The sequence below is a fragment of the Chelonoidis abingdonii genome, chromosome 3 (assembly GCF_003597395.2).
Source record: "Chelonoidis abingdonii isolate Lonesome George chromosome 3, CheloAbing_2.0, whole genome shotgun sequence".
NCBI classification, from domain to species: domain Eukaryota; kingdom Metazoa; phylum Chordata; order Testudines; family Testudinidae; genus Chelonoidis; species Chelonoidis abingdonii.
Window position 1 is genome coordinate 174025293 of NC_133771.1, and position 25905 is coordinate 174051197.

Here is a 25905-nt window from a genome sequence, read left to right on the forward strand (position 1 = left end):
TGACAGGGAGGGGAAATGAGGCCAGAATTATTTAAGAGGCTAACCTTAGGTACCAAGGTTTTCAGCATACCAGAGAGCTTAGGTACCAAGGTACCGAGGTTTGACTATTTTGGCCAAAGTTCGCAGCTGCACATCCCACTAGAGAGCTGGCTATAAAGACAGGTTTGATTAAAACAGAACCTGAGCATGAGAAGGATTCTCTTTAGAACTGTCCCTCAAAGGGCTCTAGATAAAACCAATAAAATCTGATATATGCAGATTGAGTAGAATTGCCCAATTAAAAAACAAAAACTATTCCAGAAATATGCTCGAGTCTCCATTTCATCTGTCTCATTTCAAACAATTTAGATAGACAGGTCAGATAGCAAGTGGGTATTTTATAGAAGATTTTTGTTTTGTTACTGGAGCCCATACCTTTAATAGGCTTTATCTTTCCAAGGAAATATTTGGCGGATAAACTTTTATACTCCTTTTTGGAAGAGTGTTTAGTTCTGGCTGTAATTAATCCCTCATTACTGGGAATATTTTCTTTTCAGGAGCCCAACAGGCTCTCTGGTATGCTGAAAACAGTCGGCCTTTTCAGAAGGCAGCCAAGCAATTTGGCTCAAGATAAAACAAAGGGAACAAGCTGGGCTAGAACATTTATTGGTAATGAACCGAATGCCAGAAGGAACATGCCTAACCTCTTAAAAGGACATGGGGGCACTTACAATGGGGGGAGGGGAGGGAAATCAGTCCTTGCTCATTTGAACTTTCTTGACAGGTCTTTAGTATAGGTTGTGTCCTGCCAAGGGTCTCCCATGGCAGGGGTTACAAAATGGTAGCACAACCTAGGACTAAAATGATTACTGGGAGAATGGAGTTGTATTACTGAAGGTTTTTAATGGCACAAGTACACGGCAGCTGCAGACAATGACCAAGATACCTGCGTTTTACAATATCTAGATTAAGGGTGGGGAAACAAACTGGTGAAACTGCACCATTTGTGGAATGGCAGAAGCCAGCTAGAATTGTGCAAGCGCAGCTTCCACAAGCACATTTCTGGACCTTTTAATCTTGCTCGTGCAGGCTGGAAATGTTGGTATCACCAGGTTGTATTTCAATCAAAAAGCATGGGAGCAATTCACCTTGGAACAAGTAATTAAATTGCTGAGGGTGGCATAATGGAAGCATTGTGCCCCCATTCTCTCCCCAGTATGTATATGCCAACTGAACAATTACAGATTACTTTCCTCCATCTCTCCAAAAGCAGGAGAGTGAGCCTGTTTCCATCCTGCACCATAACTGGCAAAAAAAAGAGTGTGGGGCCTGTTTTGGACGAAGGTTGCTTCAATACACGCTGCTCTTATTCAAACGCTGTCTATCTCTAATGCACAGTTCTAGTCCCAGCTAAGCCTGTGGTTTTGTCCAGAAAACTGTATAGACAGAGCATTTCTTATAAAGCCAGCTGATTCCCTAAAGCTGAGGGGCTTCCAGAACGCTGTGGTGGTATTAGGTAAAGAAAGGGCAGAGCAGATTACTTATCAGTGCCATTTGCCCTCAGAACTGGGGGTTCTACACCTAGCAAGTCTAGAACCCACATCCCTCACTCTAACACTCCCTGGAAGTAAAGCTGCAGGATATCCCCTCCTTCTTTGCATATCGCCCTTGGTCCTGGTCAGGATTCTCCATTCAGACATTGTGTAGGGAAGCAAGAGGAAGAGGAAGAATTTAAATTGTGTCCTGGAATAACCACTTGGGTAGCTTTTAGAGGCCATATAATCAACAGTATCAAATCTGTAGGCTCTTAGAGTATGGCTACATTTGCACTTCAAAGCGCTGCCGCGGCAGAGCTTTGAAGTTTCGAGTGTGGTCGCAGCGCCAGCGCTGGGAGAGCTCTCCCCGCGCTGCACGTACTCCACATCCTCTATGGGTATAGCTTGCAGTACTGGGAGCTGCGCTCCCAGCACTGCGGCACTGTTTACACTGAGGCTTTACAGCGCTGTATCTTGCAGCTCTCAGGCGGGTGTTTTTTTCACACCCCTGAGCGCGAAAGTTGCAGCGCTGTAAAGCACCTATGTAGCCGTGGCCTCAGTGTAGGTCTTTTTCGTAGCAGAGACAGGGGCTTAGAATTAATCTATGTGGTGCTTTGTTTTACAACTGCTACAGTTACAGCTACTTTGTTTGAATAGAGATCGCATTTCGAAATGCACTTAAGACCCACTTTCATCAGCAACTGGGGCACTTAAAAGTACAACCAGGGAGAATTTTTAGAACACGGTTCAGATAACACAGAAGCATTAACTCCCTGTCCCAAACCAGGAACCTTTGAAATCTTCACAAGATATGAACAAGAATTAAACCCTTAAGATGCTGGAATGGATATTGTGCACTAGACTAGAATGTTCTGTGTTTAAAGGGGAAAGAAGGAGTCTAAACACTACAATTTCACTTAGAAAACTTCACAATACAAACAGCCTCATTTTGTCCCTTCACCCTTCTTTCCTCCTTTGATCCTTCATCTTCCACCTCCCTACCCATCAAATACATTTGTTACTATTAGATTTTCATTCCCTGCATTTTGTTGGGTTATGGCACAAACCGTTTGATTCACAAAGGAATTTATGTGACTGACTCTCTGGGCGCCTAATGCCAACATTTAGGCACCACTGAAATTCACAAAATCACTGCTCAGCTGCTGCCTAGCCCTAAAGGTGTCTATACCCATAAACAAGCACGTTTCCACTAGGGGGCATGTGCAAAGCCCCCTAAGTCCTGATGCTGCTAATAAGCTGCTCAGAGCCCTACCTCACGCCTAAGGCCCAGCAGGGATTCTCAGATGTGGCATTCCCTTATCCATCTCACCTGCAGGACCCAAGGTGATAAAGCATGCCTAACCTGCACAGAAGACAGCCAGGAAGGCGGTGAACAGGTCAAAATTTTAGGCGTGGACTGGCTGGCATATGTGCATCCCAGAATACCTAAAAACCCAGTGGGACGTGTGAAACCCAGCTTTGAATCCCCAAACCGCCTGATTTGGAGGAGGGACTTGAACCCAGGTCTCCCACTGACCACTAGGCTATACAGTCACTCTCGCTTTCATGCTCTCAAAGAATATTTCATTATTAATACAACATGGAACAGCTCTAACAGAAAGAGATCCACCCAAGACTAGCCAATAGCCTAGTGGTAAGGGAGTCACCTGGTTGGTGGAAGAACCGGGGGTTCTAGCCCCTGCTCCAAATCAGGCAGACTAGAGATTTGAAAACTGGTCTCCCAGGTGGATGCCATAACTACTGGGAAAATGGCAATAATGGGGTGGCCTCTCTTGCTCTCACCAGTTTTTCCTGACAATGGGCTGATATGGCCTAAATCCAGGAGAGGACCTGAGATAAGTGCCTAGCAAACAGGATCAACGGAAGTTAGATGCATAAATACTGAAATGGATCTGGGCCCTGAGCACCACCTTCTTCCTCTGCATTTCATTACTGGCTAGTTTACGCGGGTCCCCATTCAGCTTGTTGCTTTCTGAAAATCCCTTTCTTAGGGATCTAACTCTCCCAATGCAATACATAAGGAGCCTGAGCAATTCACTCAGGGGCTGTTATTTCCACTGGCAGCAGGGCACCTATTAATTAGGCATTGCAACACCTAACTCCCCTTTATATTTACAGTCAATACTATAACTTGGGCATGGAAATACTCAGTAAATTTCACAGAAAAGGTGTGTGCATCAACACATGCAAGAGCATAGTGAGGGGCGCTGAAAGGCAAGGCCCGGGGAAGTTACAGAGTGAGCTCACCCCACAGCAGCAGTTCCCCACGCCAGCTGTTGTGACTTCGTGCTGTGAGCTAAATGCACTAATCAGCGCCCCTCTGTAAATGGAGAAAGAAAGGCAGATGGGCCAAACTTGAGTGAAGCTGTGACCCTGTGCACCAGGTTACAAGGCCACTCTGCCTGGGGGCATAATCAAATACGTTTTACAACCATTTCCAAGATTTCACAGACTTTATTCAAATTCATGATTTCCATGATCACTGTGACAAAAATCAGCCTTACTTATGACCCACAGTACAAAGAGCAGATGCTCCAGCTGATGCCGTGAAGCACTTCCCTTTCACAATTTGTTTAAAGCTGAAGGACAAATGTGTTATACTTCTAAGCAAGTTGTTTGCAAGTTACATGATAAACACTAGCATTTAACTAGAGACTATCATTACAGTTCATGACGCAGAGGATGGAAGACATTTTCTGTTAAGTCAGCAAATACACAGAGGAGGTGTTTAAACATGTACAACATGTACAACAGAATTTCCACAACAACGTAAGACACACAGATATAACTTAGATGGAGCCAAGGCTCTTGTTTACAACTTAGATGGAGCCAAGGCTCTTGTTTACAATGTTCAGCAATAAAGGCACAATCTTTTTGTAAACATGTACTCATCTCACATCAGCTATCTAGAGTAGCATTCAAAGCATTTGATGGAGGTATATCAAGTCATAGCACTCCATTGCCTATGAACACTTTACCTTTGTAAAAAAGTTTCAATATTCAATAGATCACTATTAGGTCTCCACTGTAAGTATTATGATGAATTTATGCAGAAAGTCTTTCTTCTTGCCTGTATTGGGGAACAAGAAGTTTCATATACTGTGGTTTTCCCCATGGCAATTAAAGCTTCAGATTTCACTCACTGACACATTCATGCCTGTAAATTTGTATTTATTTTTTTGTTCTATGTATTGTGCTAAAGACAGAATCCCTCAAACAGAAGGACTGGTTTAAAATTTACAACACATTTATATTAAAAATACGGTTAAAATATCAATCCCTTTCAGTTGTATGTCTGCTTAGTCCCTCTCTCCCCAGTAATGGATTGTGCATCAGGAAAGTATGACTTTGGGCAAATGAATTAACCAAATGTATTGACTTCATTAAAAACTTACTGGCCATTTGTTATGACATTTATATTTTGAGATGCAAGATTCTTTACCATAAGGTTCTGAGCATGCACTGCTTTCAGGAGGGTGGACAACATTCATAGAAACCTTTACCAATGAGACTACCAAATTTGAAAAACGCTATGATAAATATTCAATATAAAGTTAAAACTGTTTATGCCTCAGGCAAAATGAATTGTGCATCTTCATTCAGTAATACTGCACGACTGACATCAATAGTCTAACAAAATTCGTACTACTCATACATACAAATCCAGTGATTATTTTAATCAGTGCAGTTCACTATTACATGAAACTTGTGCATTTCTAGAGTATTTTCCATCTGCCTCACACGGCTGATTCTGACTGTTTTTTTAACACAGTGTTATTCCTTTCATGCTCTGTAGGACTGTCAACTGGTACCTGCAGAAAGAATTAAGGGATTAAATAGTTATACAAATGAAGCTATCCCTGACTTCAGTTTGCCTGTGAACAATTAGACTAATCACTAAATTCTAAATTAGCCAGTTAGACTACACTACTGTTTTAGAAACTAGATTTGGTGAATAATTAGTCTGAGTTAGACAATAATAGAAAGACATAAAAAACAGATTCCCTTTCCCCTCCAATTTTTGATTAAAAATTATACGGAATTTAGATCGCCTATAAATTATATAATTTTCCCATCTATATTACAGGTAGAGCATTGACATGGAGATTAACATTCAGTTCATCCCCAGTGTATTTAAATACAATAGAGGAGAATCTTGAAAATAAGGAAATCCTGCTGTAACTTATAGGTACATGTGAATTACCTAAAGTAGGCAGAAAACTGTGTGATAGATGCTGTTACAGTAAGACTTCACAAAGGTATCTTCATTTCCTTGAAGGTCAAGAAAACTACAGGATGGAAAGATTTCAATGGTTTACCCTCATTTAAACAACTAGTGACTACATAATATATTGCAAAGCTAACAGCTGGGGTGAACATCTTGTGATCTACTGAAGAACCTAAAGCAATGCTTATTGCTCAACTTTCCCGCACTTCAAAAGGAACAAAAAGAGATTGGCAGCCTGTCAGGGAAATCCGCTGGCAGGCCGGGACAGTTTGTTTACCTGGAGCGTCCGCAGTGTCGGCTGATCGCAGCTCCCACTAGCTGCGGTTCTCCATTTCAGGCCAATGGGGGCTGCGGGAAGCGGTGGCCAGCATATCCCTCGGGCTGCACCACCCCACTTCCCGCAGCCCCCATTGGCCTGAAATGGAGAACCGCAGCTAGTGGTAGCTGCGATCAGCCGACACTGCGGATGCTGCAAGTAAACAAACCATCCCGGCCCGCCAGCGGATTTCCCTGATGGGCACCGTGCCAAAAGGTTGCCAATCCCTAGGATACACCAAAACCACACTCAATAAATTCGTCATGGCATGAAACTCTCCCATGCCTTTCTTTTAGACACGTGGACCGCACTTTTTGGGAAGACCATTATATCACTGAAATGCCAAATGTACAGCACGTACTCCTAAGCCACGTACTCCTGCTTAGAGATATACACATATCGGTTACATAGAGAACTAATCAGATAACTGAGGGCAGGTCCTGAAATGTATCGATTGCTCTAGCTGAATTAGGAAGCTGTCACATATTGTAATTTCATGAGTATTTAACATCAAAATACAAGTCAAATATTTAAGTGCAATAATACAACCAAAATAAAAAAGGTTAAATCACTTACAGCTTTAATGTCTGTATTCAAAATCCCGGAATTTACAGTGTGTCTCCGCAAATCAGATTTGATTAAGGCTGAAACAAAGAAAACATTTATAACTCCCAACTTTCCCATAACACGACCATTCCAGGAGTCTGATTGTACCATTATGGCACAGATGTGGCAGTTACTTTATCACTTGTTCACAAAAGATTTCTTTATTTGCACTCTGACTTATTCACCTACCAACAGTATTCACAAATTTTAAACTTGCCCCTCACAGAAATAATTTAACAACAGTTTTTACATATGACATTTTCTTAGCCACATTAAGCCATCAATAAGGGTGTGGTGAAAGTTGACATTTTTGACTAACACTCAGCTGTTTACATGTGTACCGGGAAGTCAGTCCCAAGTATAAATTTGTGAACCAAACAATTTCTCTAGTCTGAGAATGTTAGAGCTGCCCTCTTCTTGTCAGGCTCTTTGCATGTCTCTAAATCCCCTCAGAAGGCGGCCCTCAGAATAGAAGACCTATGTACAGAATCTCTTTTATCAAAGAAAAACAGAACAGTTTTATTTCTAGAGGGAAAGCATCTATTTCCATGCTCCAGCACCTCTCCCATGCTCCCTCTCAGTGAACAATGTCCAGGGATTTCTTACTAAATATCAGCCCACCAGAGAAGAATGCTATCATACCACCACTGGGGAATGAAAGCATGCGAGTCAGATGCAGTACTCCAGGAATCACTCTCAGATAAGATTCCTGCAAGTCCGTTCCTCTCTTCAAAGCAACATGCTTTGACATTCAAATGCATTAAATTACAAGTGTGGTCTAGTGAACCAAGCACAGGCCCGAGATAAAAAAAATCCTACACTCTAACCATGAATTTGAGTTGCTGTGGCACATTGAGCAAGCCACTTTATCTGAGGTATAGATAAGCTCCTGTCTATAAAACAAGTGAGATTTGCTTCAGTTTCTTTGCACCACATTATATAAGAACTAGAGTTATTACAGTATCAAAAATGTTCTGGATTACTACAAAAGTGAAGCAGTGCTTATTATTCACTTTTATGAGCTGATACTATAAATAGGCCTATAAAGCTTTAACGATCAAATTTCTAGTTCTTCATTGGATAATTTACCTTTTCTTAAAGGTCCATAAGCCAAGGAATCAAACTCAAGCTAGTGAGGGAAAACTTTCACATACACATAAAATGCCATTATTTCCTCACTAGCCAACTGACATGTGAATGCCTAATCAGTTCTCAAAAGCCAGGTACAAGATGATTCAGACTCATAGGTCAGAAGGGACCAATATGATCATCTAGTCTGACCTGAAAGGTTTGCACATTAATAGCATACCGTTAAAAACCTTTTTTAAAAAAGTAAGTAATTTGTAAGACAATTACTAGTAGAATTGCTTATGCCCCATATATATAGGGCATCAGATAACAAGAGATCTTATAAGACAGCCCTTGCAAGCTTGTCAGTAAAAACTACAGGCAAAAATTTCTTATCCCACTCAAACACCAATATGCACAAGAGCCCCATCCCCCAATACACACACCAGTGCACATGTGGATATGTGCAATCCAAAACTATAGTGATTGGGCCCACAAAACTTTGAGCTCTCTTGAGCCACCAGGTTTGAGCAAAGCCCAACGATGCATTAGTTGCTAGTGGTAGATTTCTAGATGATTAGCTTTTACAGATTTTAGCCGACTCCTTATTCTCATAATTATGTAAATAATACCACCCCTCTAGCAGTCAAATCTCCAGAGAATGAGAGAGGTGCCATCACTGATGGCTAATACCGTAACTAGGCAATTCCATTCCTTTTCTTATGACAGCTGGAAGGAATTTGTGGTTTCACCTCCAAGCTGGCAGATCAAGTTCATACAAAGAAACCCTCTTTCACAAAATAAAGCTTAGTGTTGTCTGTTTGTACAACTACTGGATCATTCTATTCTAGAAGAATGATCACCCCAGGCAACTACTAGAGATAGTCATTCACTCCAAAAATATTAAGATCAATTGCTAATAAACGTGGAGTTTTTCACAGGCCAGAAAGGACCATTGTGATCATTTAGTCTGATGTCCTGTATAACACAGGCCATACACACAAGGCCAAAATAATTCCTAGAGTATCTTTTAGAAAAAAACATCCAATCTTGATTTAAAAATTGACAGTGATTAAGAATTGACCATGACCCTTAGTAAGCTGTTCAAATTACTCTCATTGTTAATAATTTATTTGTTATTTCCAGCCTAATTTTCAGTTATTTGCTGAGCAATGTATTTGATTGGATCTAAAAAAAAACCCACATATTTAAATAATCACTCTGGCTTGTAAACAGACAGGCATTACATCCTGTAAATCCATTTAACCAAATCTATCCAAAAATCTCTACACCTTAAGTTTGCTTTTTCATACTTTGGGTTTAAAAATAAATCCAGTTTAATGTACTCTTTTAAACTGATGTATGTTTTTCTCATTTATGTTTACTAAGATGTTTTCCAACACTTCGAAAATAGTCAAATGTTCTAAATTTATGAAGACACTGTAGAAATGCAGCCAGGAACATGACTGTGTATGTAGTTGCTGTGTTGTTCTTAGAATGAGGTATGCATGCAGTAAATAACAACAACAATTGTTTAATCAAGGAATAATTTTCCATCCTTTGACATAGCTAAGAAAACTCTGTGTTTAAACTCTATTGCTTTGTTGGAGACACTGACTCAACAACAAAGAACAAAAATACCCACATAAATAAAGCTAAATAGCAAATGTGATTAGTTACCTGTTAAAATAATGCCTACAAACATCCACGCACAGAGGAAAAGATTTCCTGCACGAGGGTCATAATCTGTTATGAGCTTTCCTTGAACCAGCGTAAAGAGAATCCCAAATATCTGTAATCAATCACCACAAAACATTTCAGATTTTATTAGACTCACTTAGTAAATCTCTTCTAATTTAGCTTATAAAAATCCACATCAGTGTATTGCAGTTTATCTACCAGTCTAGAGACTGGTAAACAAACACACACACACTATAGGAACGCAATAAAATGCCAGTAGCCATATGTAGGACTGTTTCCCCAAAAATTCAGGCAGAGAGGCTTTATTAAGTGTTACCCTCACATACAGGAATAACCCTGCAATAACCTGTGCTGAAGCATTAAGGAGTCCTGATGAAGTGCCTTCAGACTCTGGGTATGTAATTTCCGCAGCAAACTCAAAGCCAAGTGGGAGATAACCTGTCATGAAGAAGCTGAAGAGGGGGGGAAGGACAAGAGTATCATAAGTGTGGCTCTAATCCATTGTTATGAATATGAAAAACAAACCTGAAGAAAGGTAATTTTGAAGTATCAGTTTACAGTGTCATGTGCTCGATTTCAAGAATTTATATAGTTTAGGGCTTCATATGGCCCTCCCTAGTTATCTGCCCTTGTCTTACAATTTCATTCTCATATCCTTCCACCCATGGATTCTAGTCCTGACACTTTTGTCTTGTTCTCATTCATAAATGACCTGGACAAAGGGGTAAACAGTGAGGTGGCAAAATTTGCAGATGAATAATTTTGTATCAAGATAGTTAAGTCCCAAGCAGACTGTCAAGAGCTACAAAAGGATCTCATTGGGTGACTGGGCAACAAAAATGGCAGATGAAATTCAATGTTGATAAATGCAAAGTAATTCACACTGGAAAACACAATCCCAACTATACATATAAAATGATGGGGTCTAAATTAGCTGTTATCACTCAAGAAAAATCTTGGAGTCATTGTGGATAGTTCTCTGAAAACATCCACTCAATGTGTAGCAGCAGTCCAAAAAGTGAACCGAATGTTGGGAATCATTAAGAAAGGGATAGATAATAAGACAGAAAATATCATATGGCCTCTATATAAATCCATAGTACGCTCACATTTTGAATACTGCGTGCAGATGTGGTCACCCCATCTCAAAAAAAGATATACTGGAATTGGAAAAGGTTCAGAAAAGGGAAACAAAAATTATTAGGGGTATGGAATGGCTGCCATATGAGGAGAGATTAAAAAGACTGGGACTTTTCAGTTTGGAAAAGAGACAACTAAGAGGGGATATGATAGAGGTCTATAAAACCATGACTGATGTGGAGAAAGTAAATAATAGGCAGCAAGTTTAAAACTTAAAAAAGGGAAGTATTTTTTCACAGAATGCACAGTCAACCTGTGGAACTCCTTGCCACAGGATGTTGTGAAGGCAAAGAATATAACAGTTCAAAAAAGCTAGATAAGTTCATGGAGGATAGGTCCATCAATGGCTATTAGCCAGAATGGGTAAAGATGGTTTCCCTAGCCCCTGTTTTCTAGAAGCTGGGAATGGGTGATAGGGGATGGATCACTTAATAATTAGCTATTCTGTTCATTCCCTCTGGGACACCTGGCACTGGTCACTGGATACTGGGCTAGATGGACTTTTGGTCTGACCCAGTATGGCCTCTCTTATATTCCTCCATAACCATCTCTATGTTTTGTTCCATGCCACCCTCTATATACAGAGCTCCCTTCCCAGAGCCACTACCCTCTCTTCACTAAAACTCCTCTACTAAAAGGCCAGTTTCTTAAAAGTGCATGACTTAGACAATTTAGTCACCTAATCTATTTCAGGAGTCAGCTATTCATTTATGTGGAGGAATGGGACTGACCATCAGTAGACACACTAAAACGGCACCAGGGGATTGCTGTGGAAATTGGGCGAACTGAATGATGGAGGGCAGATGGGAATCCAACGTACTTACTTTTTACAAATTATAAAACTTAGATTTAATGCCTATCACCACCACAATTGCTTGGCTTGCATATCCCTTTCCTCACCTGTCTTTGGTTTTTTTAGATTATATGCTCTTGGGGGCAAGGACTGCATCTTCCTCTGCATTTGGGATGTGCCTAGCTATTTTGGCTGCTAGGAAAATATAAATTGTACATATTAGCAATTACTATTAGTGAGCTCAAATGCCCAACCCCATACTTTTGTTTATTTGGGGGCCTGATCCAATGCCCATTGAAGTCAATGGGAAGACTCATTTGTTTCAATGGGCTTTGGATCAGGCTCTCATGAGAACGCTAAATTCTGATCTTCATCACACCAGTGAAAATTGAGAGTAAATCTACTGACTTCAGCAGAAACCAGAATTTAGTCCACTCACCCATTGTACCTGTAGCAGAAGATAGGTTGTATGTATGGAAAGGGAGTTTTACAGGTATAGTCTTTTAGTTTTAAAAAAAGACCTTAGATACCTTTAAATACAGTTTTTAAACTAGAATTACAATGTTTTCCTTTCCCCTTTGATTCCTTACCCAAGCACTCCTCCAGTCACAAACACTATTACAAGGTTTCCAATGTCCAGGGTGAAAGTAAATATGGTCATTCCAACAAATGAAAGAATGTAAACGATTAAAGTAGTCTGTCTGCAAACAAAACCCAAGAGAAAATACCCATCGTAAACCTGAGAAGACAATACATATTGTCAAACATGGAACAGTCATGTAAATACTACATAATCTCTTTGCTATAACTGAAATAGTTTTTAAAATCTGCTTCAGGTAATTCCAACTCAGATATATCATGCATTTCAGTGAGGCTCTGTCCGTCCCCATTCTCCTCATTCCCTTAGTTATATGGCTCCTTTATTCAAGCCACAGTGGAGAGGAATGACTTGCTCAGACTCAGAGGACAAGCAGTTACACCAGAAGATGAAGTCAAGCCCTTTGTAGTTCCCTGTTCTATTGTATTCTCTGAATGATACTCCGGGATTACATGCTATACTACATCAAATCTCAAGCAGCCAAATTGAACACTATTTCCAATAAAAGTGAAGAGTCAGATAAAAAGCAAGCCTAATCTGATTAGAATGAATTATTCATTTTACAAATTGTATTACAGACTGAGCAACTGAGGCACTTGCTTGCTTTATTAGCCAATCATATGCAGCAGAGCAACCATCCTATTGCATTACCATCCACTAGGGTTATTCAAGCTATTGTATGTAATTTATGTTAAAGAAACAGTCACTGAAATAAGAACTTCAATCTAAGACAGAGTTCTTGTTTTGAAAATCAACATCCCTTATTTCCCTTGTACATGTTTGCTAAATGCCACAGCATGTGCATACTACAGAGCCTGTAATAGTGTTCTGCTCCACAGACATGGCCTGGATTAAAGGCTGTGTTTATGCTTATTTAAAGATCCACTAGAGGGCGCAAACATTTAAATAAATAAAACTCCTAATTTACAATATGACAATGTGGTGAAGCCAGTATGCTCCACCAAAGGAGGAACTTGATGGGTAAAAATTGGAGCAAGATAAAATGGAGAGCGGTGGGACTGCTGGAACCCAAGATGCCTTTCCTATTTTGCTAACATCATGCATGCATTCTCCAGCCACAGGGACAGACAGAAACCCCTACAAATTCACATCACACCATAGTGGACTCAGCCCAACCTTGCCCCAACTTCATCCTGGCCAGAAACCAATGAGATCGAGTCTAAGACTCTTACCACAGTCTCAGCCATGGCACTCCCTCAAGGACAAAGAAAAATCATGGACATACTGATTTTTTTTTTAATCATTTCCCTTCTCCCTTCCACAAAGGGGCACTTGAATCTTTGCATTTTTATAGAAAGACTTTTTTTCCCTTTAACACAATTGCACATCCACCTACCCCTGCCCATCCCAACTCCACTCACTTACTTGTATGTTTTGGTATAATCCAGCCACAAACCACAAATAATGGAACCCAACATTCCTGCTACCACCAGTGTCAAGCCAATCCTCCCAGCATTCACTTCTTCTCCCTTTCAACAAATATTTATATGGTTTTTATTAATAACTCACTTCCACTCAAGGAGTCAGACTCTCAGGCCTCATGACAGTTATAAGCACAAACACTAGTACTTATCACCTCCATAACTGTATGGAGCATGCAATTTTAAGGGACTACAAATGAGACTCTGAATCCTTGATCACACAAAAATGCCTACAAAACATCTGGGACACTAACTCAACAGATATACAAATGAAAGAGCAAAGGATTCAAGAGAAACTTACCGGATAATGTGTTACTATCATTTGGTTCAATAATGTGGAGACGGAATAAAATGCCCCAGTCATCATACCTGCAATAGCAAAACAACATGATGTACCCTTCATATCATTAACCATCTCCTAAGTGTCAATAATAACCAAACATTTACATTGAAAGAAGCAATGCTCCCCACCAGGAAATTCATTAAGTTGCCAGCAAGATGTCTACTTATTGCACTTTTTTTTTTTTTTTTTTAAGGGTTTCTCTGTATCCTAAAGCGCCCCCACCCTCCCCCTATAATCTGTGCCCAGACTCTCAGGGCTAGCATTCAAGCCACCATCTGTCTGGATGAGGAGAATTAGAACGACAACTTTAGGGGTCTATGTTAGCTATTCCTTAAAAGGAAGTATGAAAATTAAAAAAAAACCAAAAAACAAAAAACAGGTGTCTGAATGTATTTTACCTATGCTTAAAAATGATAATTAAGATAACAATAACTTAAAGATCTTACAGAAGATATATTTATGTTTTCCTCAGTGGGTTTGCTTTGTGCATTTAAAAGCATTTTGTACACCATCAGCTTCATTGTTCCCACAGTTTGTTTCCCTAGGTCTTCCACACATCAGAGAAAAACAAAGCAACAAGCCAGGGGCAGGCAACCTTTGACACGTGGCTCACCAGAGTAAGCACCCTGGCGGATCGGGCCTGTCTGTTTACCTGCTGTGTCCGCAGGTTCCACCGATGGTGACTCCCAGTGGCCGCAGTTCGCTGCTCCAGGCCAATGGAGGCTGTGAGGTGCGGTGCAGGCTGAGGGATGCGCTGGCCACCACTTCCCGCAGCCCCCATTGGCCAGGAGCGGCAAACCACAGCCAGTGGGAGCCATGATCAGCCGAACCTGCGGACGTGGCAGGTAGGTAAACTGGCCAAGCCTGCCAGGGTGCTTACCCTAGTGAGCCGTGTGCCAAAAGGTTGCTGACCCTGCAATAAGCAATAACCCTACTTTCCTCAGCAAGTCTTGCTCTCCCAGACTGAGAAATTTACCATGTAACTACTCTCTCAATCATTTAGCAGCTATAAAGACTATGATGTCAAGGCTTCACATCAATTAAGCTTCAGTCATTCCAGGCCCAATTTGAATGCCAGAAGTGCTAGTACAATGAGTGTAAGTAGCCCTTCTACTATAGCGGGTGAAGAATGTCAGAAGTAGAGCTAATGACAGCCTTTCATCTACCTGCTTCATCCAAAAGTACCATGATGCACTGAATTCTGCTCACAGTTTTTGAGAAGACCACAGGCCACCCACAGTTTTTGGTCTCAGGCTGCTAAATGAGTGATGGCATGGCAAAGATCAGATGGACTCTAGGAACGTATCCAGCCTTTATTACCAGCTTAAAGACAGAAGACAACACTCACCATAACTGATCAGCAAAAGCACAAAAGGAATATTTCTGAACAGGTTAATTATTGATTGTTTATAAGAGTAATCTTCAGGAGGAATGTCCTGGAGAACTGCTTGAGCCTGGCTTGGAGGAAATTTAGGCTTTTCATCAAACACTAGAACACACACAAAAGAACAACATTAATAGAATTTTTCACCCTACTAATCTTTACCAGCTTGCCTTGAGTAATGGCTTGGAATTTTACATGAATATAAAATTTTTCGGTTTAAGGAACATTGTAAAGTAGATTTTTATGAAAGCGTAAACAAACATCTTCCATTCTAACTTTATCTTCCAACGAGAGCTAGCCAGTCTGAACATGCCACCTCCATTCACTCTTCCATTCACTCTGGTTGGAGCGCTACTGACAAACATACTCTAGAAACATTTTTCATCTGTCCCACACTAATTTAGTCATACTGTGGCATAAAGTAATCGGCACAAATTAATTGGCACACTATTTGGAGCACTATGTCTCTCTCTCTTCAACATGACTGAACAGCTTACCCACACCAGGGTCAACATATTCCACTCTACTTGGACCTGGTCCAGTTTGTAGTTGAAGTCCCACAAGTAAACAAGCCAGTGCGTCAGCACGTCCCTAAATATACCTTGAGCTAACTTCAGTTCAGAAAGAAGATGCAACAGTTCAAATCCTGAAACCGAAGCATTAATATTGGTAAGCCTCCACCATCACTTCTTTTTAAAGAGCTTATTTTCCTCCTGGCTGAGAGTAAAGGACGAAGATTAAGGGCTTGTGTACATGAATAATTAGTCTGCAGTAGCTGGGGTCTGAATCTACCCCACAATAGCCTGCTGTGAACTAAATGCCCATGTGGACCATGCTCTGCACATAAATAATTTGTTAGCACTCTTTGATCTAGTCCCATCTCAGAGAGGACTAGATCAAAACACATTAATGAACTGGTACAGTGTGTCAGCAGGGTCCACATGCACAGTTAATCCACAGCACGGTAAGTTAGGATATTTATACCCCTGCCTCCTGCGAACTAAATGTTCATGTAAATAAGCCCTAAAAGTTCTTTACTCTGGATATACTTCAAGGGAGACCATTTTGTTTCACTGGAAACTTGTCAAGTTATAGTAACTCAGTTCTCTTCTTTCTGATTGGCCCCACAGATAACTGAAGAATAAAACTTGAGAAAATCTGATTTGTCTCGTTGCCCCTTACATTAAAGCTGTGATTTTCAACCTTTTCTCATTTGCGGACCCCAAAAAGATTTTGAATGGAGATGTGGACCCCTTTGGAAATCTTAGGCGTAGTCTGCGGACCCCCAGGTCCACAGATCACAGGTTGAAAACCACTGTTCTATAGTAACAACAATCTTTTGCAGATTGCTTAAATAACCACTGCATTAGAGGACTGGCAAAAAAGGGAACAGTGTTAAACTGCTGATTGCTCTGTCTCATGCTCTATCTTATCCTTGTACTAAAGAGGAAGTCAGCTGACCCTCCTTGAGAGCATCTTTGAATCCTAGTTAGATGGGAGATATTCTTTTTGGCTAACATTGCTAACACAATCTACAAAACCTATATTAAGGCCTAAACATAGGATAATCTATTAAAATTATATATATATATTTTTCATCAGTACATTAGCTGCCTACGTTTTAGAGTCAACCCATTCAACTGATGGAAGTCACTGGCTAAGTACCTGCAACCAGCGTTTGTTGAAGTGCTAAACCAGCTTTTGACAGCAGTAGCTTCTTCTGCAGATGCAGAGAGAATATTTTCTTCATTTCAGTTTATTCCACTAGTTCAGTTCAATGACTAGTCAATTCAAAGATAAGCAACTGACTGGCAGCTGAAAAAGCAGGAAAGCTTGTTTTTCTCTTTCAATGACTGAATAAAAACAAGATGTCAGAGATTGACTAGCCCTAAAATCTTGAAGGACATGCAGATAAGAAACAATTACTTCAAATCACTCTTTACAGACAGTGCTTCCTTTGATTAATAAATCAGTTTGAATGCAAAACATGTTTTGATTAACTTATTTGTTTTTGCATGTAACCAGAATATTTAAAGTAGTTTAATAAAAGCAATTTTAAAATGCTGTTCTTGTGTATTTAACTGAATTTCAATTTCCATTCAAATTCAATTTGCCATAAATCACAAGTTAAAAACAAAAAAAAATCATCTAACAGAATGTCATTCTTCATTTTCTAATACAATAAAAACATAAAAATGAAGAAAATCTGAATGTATGTTAAAGTATAAAACTGCTAAAATAAATGTGACTAGATATAGTTTAGTAAAAAGTAGCACCAAAAACTATATTTAATAGCAAATCAACATATTTCAATTGTTACCAACCAATGAGAATCAGCTATTATTTAGGAAAATAACTAAAAAGTACAAAAGCAAAATAAAATTAGAAGTGATTATTTAAATCAAGGTTTTCTGCTTGCTGATTTATATCATGATTAAAATCAATCCACTCTGGAATGAAGCAGGATCACATTAATCAGATCACCTAACCATTAAGTATTTAGGTGTTCTGCTTACAGTGGCAAAATGAGGGTCAATCTAGCTCCCTTATTTAGTTATAAGGCCGAAAGTGCATTGCTATGCTAACTCCATTATATCTCAGTATTACAACATTTGTGACATAAAGGTCAGAAAATGGAAAGGAAAAAAAAAAAAATCACAACTTTGTGCAGACGACCTGCCAAGGACCTCTATACTGTTTATGCACCATTTTAAAGGGCTTAAATGATACAGAGTCTTCATGCAGACCCTCTACAGAAGGGTGAATTTCCCAATCCTTAAAGATTCTACAACACAAGAGAATAAGGCAAAAACAGACTTTCAGTGGTACCTAAATTTACATGCTTTGGTATGGGTTTGTATCAGACCCTTAACAGTCTGTAGTATAACTTCTTTTATTTACAGTATTAAAAGTTGGATTTCTGTAAACATACCATTGGCTCTGGAGTTTCTTTAGGGATCTTTTGGATACAAATAGGCCAATGAACCCATTAAAATCTTTCTGACCTTTGTGTACATCTCTAAAGACATAGTCATACCATACTAGCTCAATATCTTGTGGATATAAAAACAGTGTCAATAATTGTTCAAGTGCCATTCAGCTATATTTTACGATTTAGCATTTTTCCTTTTTCACTGTAGGTGGAACCACTAAAACAAAGCACATAAAGACTTATGAAATATCTGGTATAGGAGGAAATCAAGCTCAACTATAGGTAAAAGTTATACATGAGGAACATGGACACATCTATCCATGTGAAATAAAGCAAAGCGAGTATATCAACTATGAAAGCCTGCAACTCTTTCATTTATCATGGATGTAAATCTGCTGCGCAATAGCATGCTACACACAGCCTGCATGCTGTGGATGCTGCTGTTGTGCGCTGGTTTTTAGCAACCAGCGGAATAAAGAACACTATCCCCAGGGTTCAAAAGGAGCACTCTAACTCTGGCAGCATTAAGCGGAGATCCTGTTTCTGAACACTTCTTTGAACCAACATCAGTCATTTAGGGAATCTCCTGATGTTGGGATGGACGAAGATTTTACAGTTGTCAAATGAAGGAATGGCAGAAAATCAAGAGACTTCAGTTACAACAAGAAGTCCAAAAATAGACTAAGAGGGAGCACAGCATGAAGACATGAGAAATAACCTTGTCCATATCTGGTAGTAATACTGGAGGGTTTTATGGATTGTAGTACAAAATGCAACTTTACTGGACACGCTAGATCAGAAGCTGATGTCTCATAATCCAAGCTGCAAGATGAAGAGACTTTGGCCTGAGGATGCAGAACAAGGCTGTCTTCTTGGGCTAGGCATTCTGAAGACACCAAAGACAACCATGACAGATCCAGAAGATGCACATACCTATACTACTTGGCCCAAACAGGAGGGATCAGAATGACACAGGGCTTGTCCTGTCTGATCACCAATGTACATACAAATCCACAGAATAGGAGAATTCTGCTCCAGTCCCAACAAGAACACATCTCTAAATGCGTTTCCATTGATCTCTGATCTGAAGCAAAACTGAGGGAGCATTCCATTGCTATACCTGCAGCTAGCCACAGAAAAGGAAGATACTGAAGCAACTGGGGCCAGGCTCTTACAATTTCACCTGCGAACATTCAGTGCCTTGAGGGGATGCTTGTGCAATCCCAACACCCACTGCTTTTTGAGCAAGTTCCGAAAGCTCAGCAACACCTTGGGGCACATCCCACAAGAAGTAACATGCAGAAATCACCTCAAGTATCAGTGCATAATTTATAGAAGCTTATTCTCAATTTTTTTGCTCCAATGGCATTTCAACTGGTTTAAAGTTAAAACAGGAAACTGAGGCTAAATCTACTCTTAAAACATCTGCCGGTGTAGAAACATCAGTTAGGGTTGTGATTTTTCTTTTTAAATAACGTTTCATATCAGCAAAAGCTCTAGCTTAGATGCAGTTATACTGGCAAAAAAAAAAAAAAAGTGTTTTTGCAGGTACAGCTCATATAGTTCAGGGAACTGGTATTCGCTATCCTGACAAAAGCACTTTTGGGTATAAGCTGCATCTATACTAGGAGAGTTTGCCAATACAGCTATTCCTGCAAACCTTTTTTAGTGCAGACTAGCCTAAGTCTATTTAAGTCTTTTTCTACAGCTCAGGGCCAACACACAACAACATGGCATAGCATGGTTAAACGCAGGCAAACACTATTTTAGCCAAACAAAACTTGCACATGAATTCAACCTATCTAGACACTTATACAGCCCTTACTGTTATAGTAAGCAGCACCTCCCAAGAACAAAAACCAAGCAAATTTAATTCACCACTTGCTAAGAGTATCTCGACAGAAAGCAGATGTTTGGTGTGAGACACTGATAAGTTTATTCCAAGGAAAGCTAAGTCAGAGAGGCAGAGTTTGCAATTTGTTCTAAAAGATGAAGTTCATGGAATTTAGAGTCATTATTAGAATCCTCTGCTCACAGTCACTATATGAAATGTTTCACTTACCAACTCCTGTTAATAAGAATAAAAGTGTGGATACTGCTGCTGTTCCATAGAACATGATGCTGATATTATGCCCCATTTGATCAATATCATCAACTGTGTTTGGAACCAAAACTGGTGGTAACAAGAAGCCAATTGCCGTGCCAAGCTGTAAAAAGACAAACAAAAAACAAGCACATTTTCCTGTGAACAAGAGCAATCAAAAAAACAAAGACAAAAAGTCCTACACTGTGGAATCCAGAGGTGATATTATAGCACAGAAAGTGATGATAAGATTTACAAAGGAAAAGTGTTCCTGCATTGTACTGAAGGGCAGTAGTTATTAATCTGTCAATCTGACTGACAACCCACAGCCAATATTTCCATAAACCAGTTTTCCTCCTCTTCATTGCAATGCTACAGTCGGAATGTTACACACTGACAAAAAAAAAAAATAATAATAATTATGGAAGTCCTTCTTTACGGAGGAAATTTCATACGAGAACACTGCTTTATGCACACACATTTACTTGGCCTGTCATTCTGTGACTGACCATACAGTACATCTAGATAGGACACACATTTCTCTTACAGACCAGTCTTCCCTCATTCTTGATCATAATCCTGCATTTGACTTCACAGTCTGATGTTATAAAACGGAAGTTCAGCATTATATTTTTACTGCAGGATTAATCAGGAAGACAAGTGCAACAGGGAAGGGAATGCCTTTGTAGAAAAACATTTTCAGCTACTATTAAGCCTGATAAGAAGTGCCATAAAATACAAAAGTTGCAGGTTTATGTTTTGGGCCAGTTTCAGTTCAGCGTCTAATTCAAGAAAAAAAGAAGACTGTGACTTAAAATTTGGCTCCTGGTATGTAAAACATTTGAAAATTTCTGCAGGCATAAGCATAGCATAGTTTCTTTAAATTTCTCTTGGTTTTGTCTTATTACTATAGCAAAAATAAACTATTTTTCTTTTTCAGTAAAAAGTGAAACACGGTCCATCACGCTAGAAACCCCAGCTACTATTTCAAGTAGTTTAATTCCTATAATTATGTCCGAAAATCTTTGTTAAAAAAAATGCTAAGGATTCAGAGTCAAGCACTCAAGTTAAGAAATGCCAGAATTAAGGTTCCTTGAATTACAGCCCCTATGTGCATATACATTATGATACAGTCTTTAATTATATGCTCATATGCTACTTTTTCCACAAGACCTGCACTGAATACAGAATTATTAATTTTTTCATGGACCTTTTTAATATTGTTCTTACTGTAGTACCTTAGGACCAGGTCTACACTACAAACTTTTATCCCCAGAATTTATATCAGTGTACAGCTGCCAGAATTAGTATGTTGCTCGTGCACATGCATACTTGACTACTTGGGTCAGCACAGCACGGACTCGCAAGGATTGCTTATGGCGATGCAAAACTGGTGCACCAAAAGGGGGTATCCCAGTGTGACCTGCACTGCCATCTGGTGCAATGCCTTTTGGGAATTTTTTACCATGTGCTATGGGATAGAATGACTCACCCAGACAACTCTGGGAGCTAGAGATCAAGTTCCCAATATGCAACATTCTCCATCCCATAGTACCATCCATATCCCATAATTTTAGCACCTTATTTTAAAATCTCACTAACCACACAGAACTTTTTGCTGTCCACTATCTCTGACGGAAGCCTGGAGCCCACAGAGCTCTACACTATTCTTATGAATGTTGCCAGTACAGGACACTTGAACCTCTTGTACATGGAGACCTAGAGGAAGTACCACAACATGATGATTTCCCCAAGGACAGTCTGCTGAGGGACATAATGCAAAACAATTTAAGGTTGTTGGTACCGTTCACCAAGCAGCTGCAGATGGTGGAGCACTGCTTCTGGGCTTGAGAAACGAGCACTAACCAGTGGAATCACATAATTCAGATTTTAGACAAGCAATGGCTCTGAACGTTTGTTCAGACGCAAACAGCTACATTCCTGGATCTATGTGCTAAGCTCACCACAACTGTCCAGCATAGGGACTCCAGAACGATTGCTGCATTGACAGCGAAGAGAGCAGCGATTGCACTCAGGAAGCTGGCAATGGAAATAATTTTGGAAAAACCACAGTGGGAGCCATTATCATGCAAGTGCGTAGAACATTAATCATCTCCTGCTATGCAGGACTGTGACTCAGTCAGGCATAGAGGCTCGTCTCCCTGCATCACTACTCCCATTCAGCTCCTGCCTCAATGTTGTCACCCCTTAGCTCCTGTGCCTAAACCCCAGTCTGCTCCCCAACCTTTCTGAACCCCCGTATGATTCCCCCAGCAGCTCTGTGTGCCCTGCACTGTGTCATACCCTCCCACCACCACATATCCCATGCCTCACCTGGCCCCATGAGCAGAGTGCTGTAATGAAGGCCGTCTCTGGCCCCTCTCTCTCCACAGCTGACTGATCCCATCCTTGAGGGAGCCACATCTGGAGCCACATCAGATGGGTGGGTGAAAGAGTAATTGCAGCATGACCCCCTCACGGCTTCCTGTCACCTCTCCATCAGAATCAATTATTCTGCCTGGGACGACGAATCTGCAGGGGGCATTAATTCTGCACTTGCACAGAACGCACCCCCACCCCCACCCCCAGGAGTAAGCTTTGGCTGCTGCTAGGAAATGTGTGGTGCTTGCTGTCCATTTACAGTGTCATGCACTTTGAACACCAATAGGCATTCTTCAATGTGTGCTGAGAACTACTAAAGATGATAATAAATTTCTATTTTTGGAGAATAAAATTAAGTGTCAAAAATAGTGCAGAAAAACAATGTGAAAAAATACAAGCAATGCAATACAATCTTGAAAACATAAATTAACAGAATGAAACTTTGCTGCCTTTCCAATTACAAACATTTCTATTGCTTTCAGTTCACAAACACAGTCCGTTGTGACTTCACAAACATTAACCCCTGAGAACCATGATGAGTGTACGTGAACCTGCAGTCTTCCTTGCTATCCCCTGGCATGGAATGGTACGGATAGGATGCAGCATGAGATGCCACGTGATATGCTGGGGGATATAGGGAACGGTTAACAATGAAGTTCTCTACGGACTGCAAAGGGTGGGGAGCCTGAGATTTGTAGACTTCCAGGTCAACCAGGGTCTGCAGCAATTAGATTTGCTGCCTAAGGAGACCCATTGTGTACCTGTGCATCTTCCTCTCCTTTTCCTGTTGGAATTTCCTCCTGTCTACTCGCTCCTTCTCTGTGCCATCTGCCACACTGGCCCCCTCTCTTCACAGTCCAGTGCAGCACTGGCTTATACGATCTCACTGAACAGGTCTTCCACCAGTCTTCTTTCTTCTCCCTATCCGGGTGAGACATTCTATGGGCCATAGAATGGTGGTACCCCTAAGGGCCATAATAGCAGAAGCTACATATAAAACAGACAGATGTATCACTAGCTACACAGTTGTAACAAAAAGACAAGTTTCAAAACTTCCTTCCCTCATTCTGAGAAAAATCCTTAATAAGGAATGCTTACTGACACTTCAGCTTTGGAGTGTCTCTGCATAGCACTGCTCTCCAGCCCCAGCCATGGTGAATATGTCCAGGGGGAAGGGGAAATTCAGCTGCATGAAATAATAAATTTTTGGTCCCTATTCCATGGGTGTGACTATAGGGCAATGGCTCTGAATATTGGCACTGTTTTCCACAGGCAGTAGTGGATTTGCTGATATTCACTCTTGAGAATGACAAAGGCACAGAAAGCATAGCTGCTACTGGCGTCCTGAAGCTGCCCAGGCCCGTATGTCACTAGTCAGTTTACTGCAATGGTGCCAGACAAACTCATTGCAGAGTGGCAGGGAAACATAGCCTACTGCAGAGGAAAAAACAAGGCAGCCATCCCCAGAAACCTGCAGGAGAGAATTGCTGAGTATCTCCTCAAAAACCTCCATTGAGATCTCTCAGGAGGATACAAGGGATATTTTGCGTACATAAAGTGTTTTGCACGGCGACCCCCCACCTAGCCCTATGGGAAAACAAAAAAGCACATTCAAACTACACCTACCTCTTCGCATGCAAATTAAACAATGAAAAGTTAATGTGTGTGTCTTGTTAGCTTGGGGCAGGTGCCCTCTTTAAAGATTATAAAGAAAAAAATATATACACACCACTTACCTGAGGTCCCTTCCACTTCACTGGGGCTCAATTATGCCCAGCTGGCAGGACTGGACAGACTGCAGTGGAGTCTCGAGCAGGACCTGGCTCATGGCATGGCTGACGCCCTCATCCGCATCTCCCCCCCGCCACCCACTTCTTTCTCTTTGCTGTTTATGGCGGGGTCTCCACTAAGGTGTCCATGATGGTGTGCAGGATGCTGGTGGGGTGTCCACCAAATATGGCATGCAGCTCGTTTGCAAACTGGTAGGTATGCGGCTCAGAACCAGATTGACTGGCTTTGTGGGACACTTGCCACAATTCCTTCACTTTCCCACAGTGCTACTGCTGATCCCTCTCACACTCCTTTGCCTGCATTCCCCATGTAATCGGCTCGTATATGTTCATGTTTCTATACCTCGTCTATGGCTGTGCTTGCACAGTCCCTACTCCCCACAAGCGCAGGAGATCCAATACCTCCCGTCTTTTCCAGGCAGGAATGCATCTAGTCTGTGGAGCCAGCATGGTTGGTTGGGCAGTTGCACACAACAAGGGAGCGTTCTAAACGTGCTCGCCAAGCTGGGCAATCAGGAAAAGGAACTTCAAAAATAAGTGAGGGATTTTAAGGTGGATAGTGGCTTCTGGTGTCCATGAACCCTAGGCCATAGAGTTCACAATTGTGACCAGAGTGGTTGCTGTTGCAGGGAAAGGGTCTCTGTGGGACAGCTGAAGAACTGTTGGGGCTGGGGTAGGCAACCTATGGCACGGGTGCCAAAGACAGCACAGGAGCTGATTTTCAGTGGCACTCACACTGCCTGGGGTCCTGGCCACCGGTCTGGGGGGTTCTGCATTTTACCTTAATTTTAAATGAAGCTTCTTAAACATTTTAGTAACCTTATTTACTTTACATACAACAATAGTTTAGTTATATATTATAGACTTATAGGAAGAGACCTTCTAAAAACGTTAAAATGTATTACTGGCACACGAAACCTTAAATTAGAGTGAATAAATGAAGACCCGGCACACCACTTCTGAAAGGTTGCCAACCCCTGTGTTAGCGCCAACACAGGTCATACAATGTCTACCTCAGCTCCATAGCATTAGAGAAGATGGTTTTGCTGTGTCACCATAACAAGGCACTCACAGCGGCAGGAGACATTTTAGTGCTTCCCCAAATATCACTGATTTTTACTGAAAAATTCATAGGTTTTACAAAAGCTATTTCGTTTTTACTGATTTTCACATGAACTTTGGACCACACAAGTACACGAGAATATTTACTATGTTAAGAAAACACAATAAATTAGGTAGACTAATTAACATAAACACATCTAAGTGTAAACACAAGGGTGTCAAAGTAAGCCAATGCAGTGGAAGATACACATGTACATACTGTTAATGTACAGGTCATAAAATAAACCGCAGCATTAACTGCTTTTAGAATTAGAACTGGAAGGGACCTCAAGAGGTCATCTAGTCCAGTCCCCTGCAGTCAAGGCAGGACTAAGTATTATCTAGACCATCTCTGACAGGTGTCTGTTCAACCTGCTCTTAAAAGGCCCCAATGACTGAGATTCCACCACATCCCTAGGCATTTATTCCAAATATCTGGAGTCACTTGTGCCCCAGAAAGACG

At 40.8% G+C, this 25905-nt stretch overlaps 1 protein-coding gene across 4 annotated transcripts in view; it reads right to left on the minus strand.

Moving 5' to 3' along the window:
* Nucleotides 1–4354: 4354 nt before the first annotated feature.
* LOC116839302 (FLVCR choline and heme transporter 1) overlaps nt 4355–25905 on the minus strand; it is a 92903-nt gene continuing 71352 nt past the window's right edge. For 2 of the 4 annotated variants that reach the window (XM_075064338.1, XM_032805152.2), the window contains exons 2-10: nt 20149–20293; nt 15119–15259; nt 13729–13796; nt 13372–13475; nt 11978–12088; nt 9801–9906; nt 9434–9545; nt 6656–6723; nt 4355–5347 (exon numbers count right to left, since the gene is read on the minus strand). In XM_075064338.1, the coding sequence (XP_074920439.1) occupies nt 5273–5347; nt 6656–6723; nt 9434–9545; nt 9801–9906; nt 11978–12088; nt 13372–13475; nt 13729–13796; nt 15119–15259; nt 20149–20293 (930 nt within the window). In that variant the 3' untranslated portion in view covers nt 4355–5272. Of the gene's footprint in view, nt 5348–5739; nt 5825–6655; nt 6724–9433; nt 9546–9800; nt 9907–11977; nt 12089–13371; nt 13476–13728; nt 13797–15118; nt 15260–20148; nt 20294–22503; nt 22853–25905 lie in introns of those variants that run through there. The other 2 variants (XR_004377089.2, XM_032805151.2) reach the window with 2 other exon arrangements.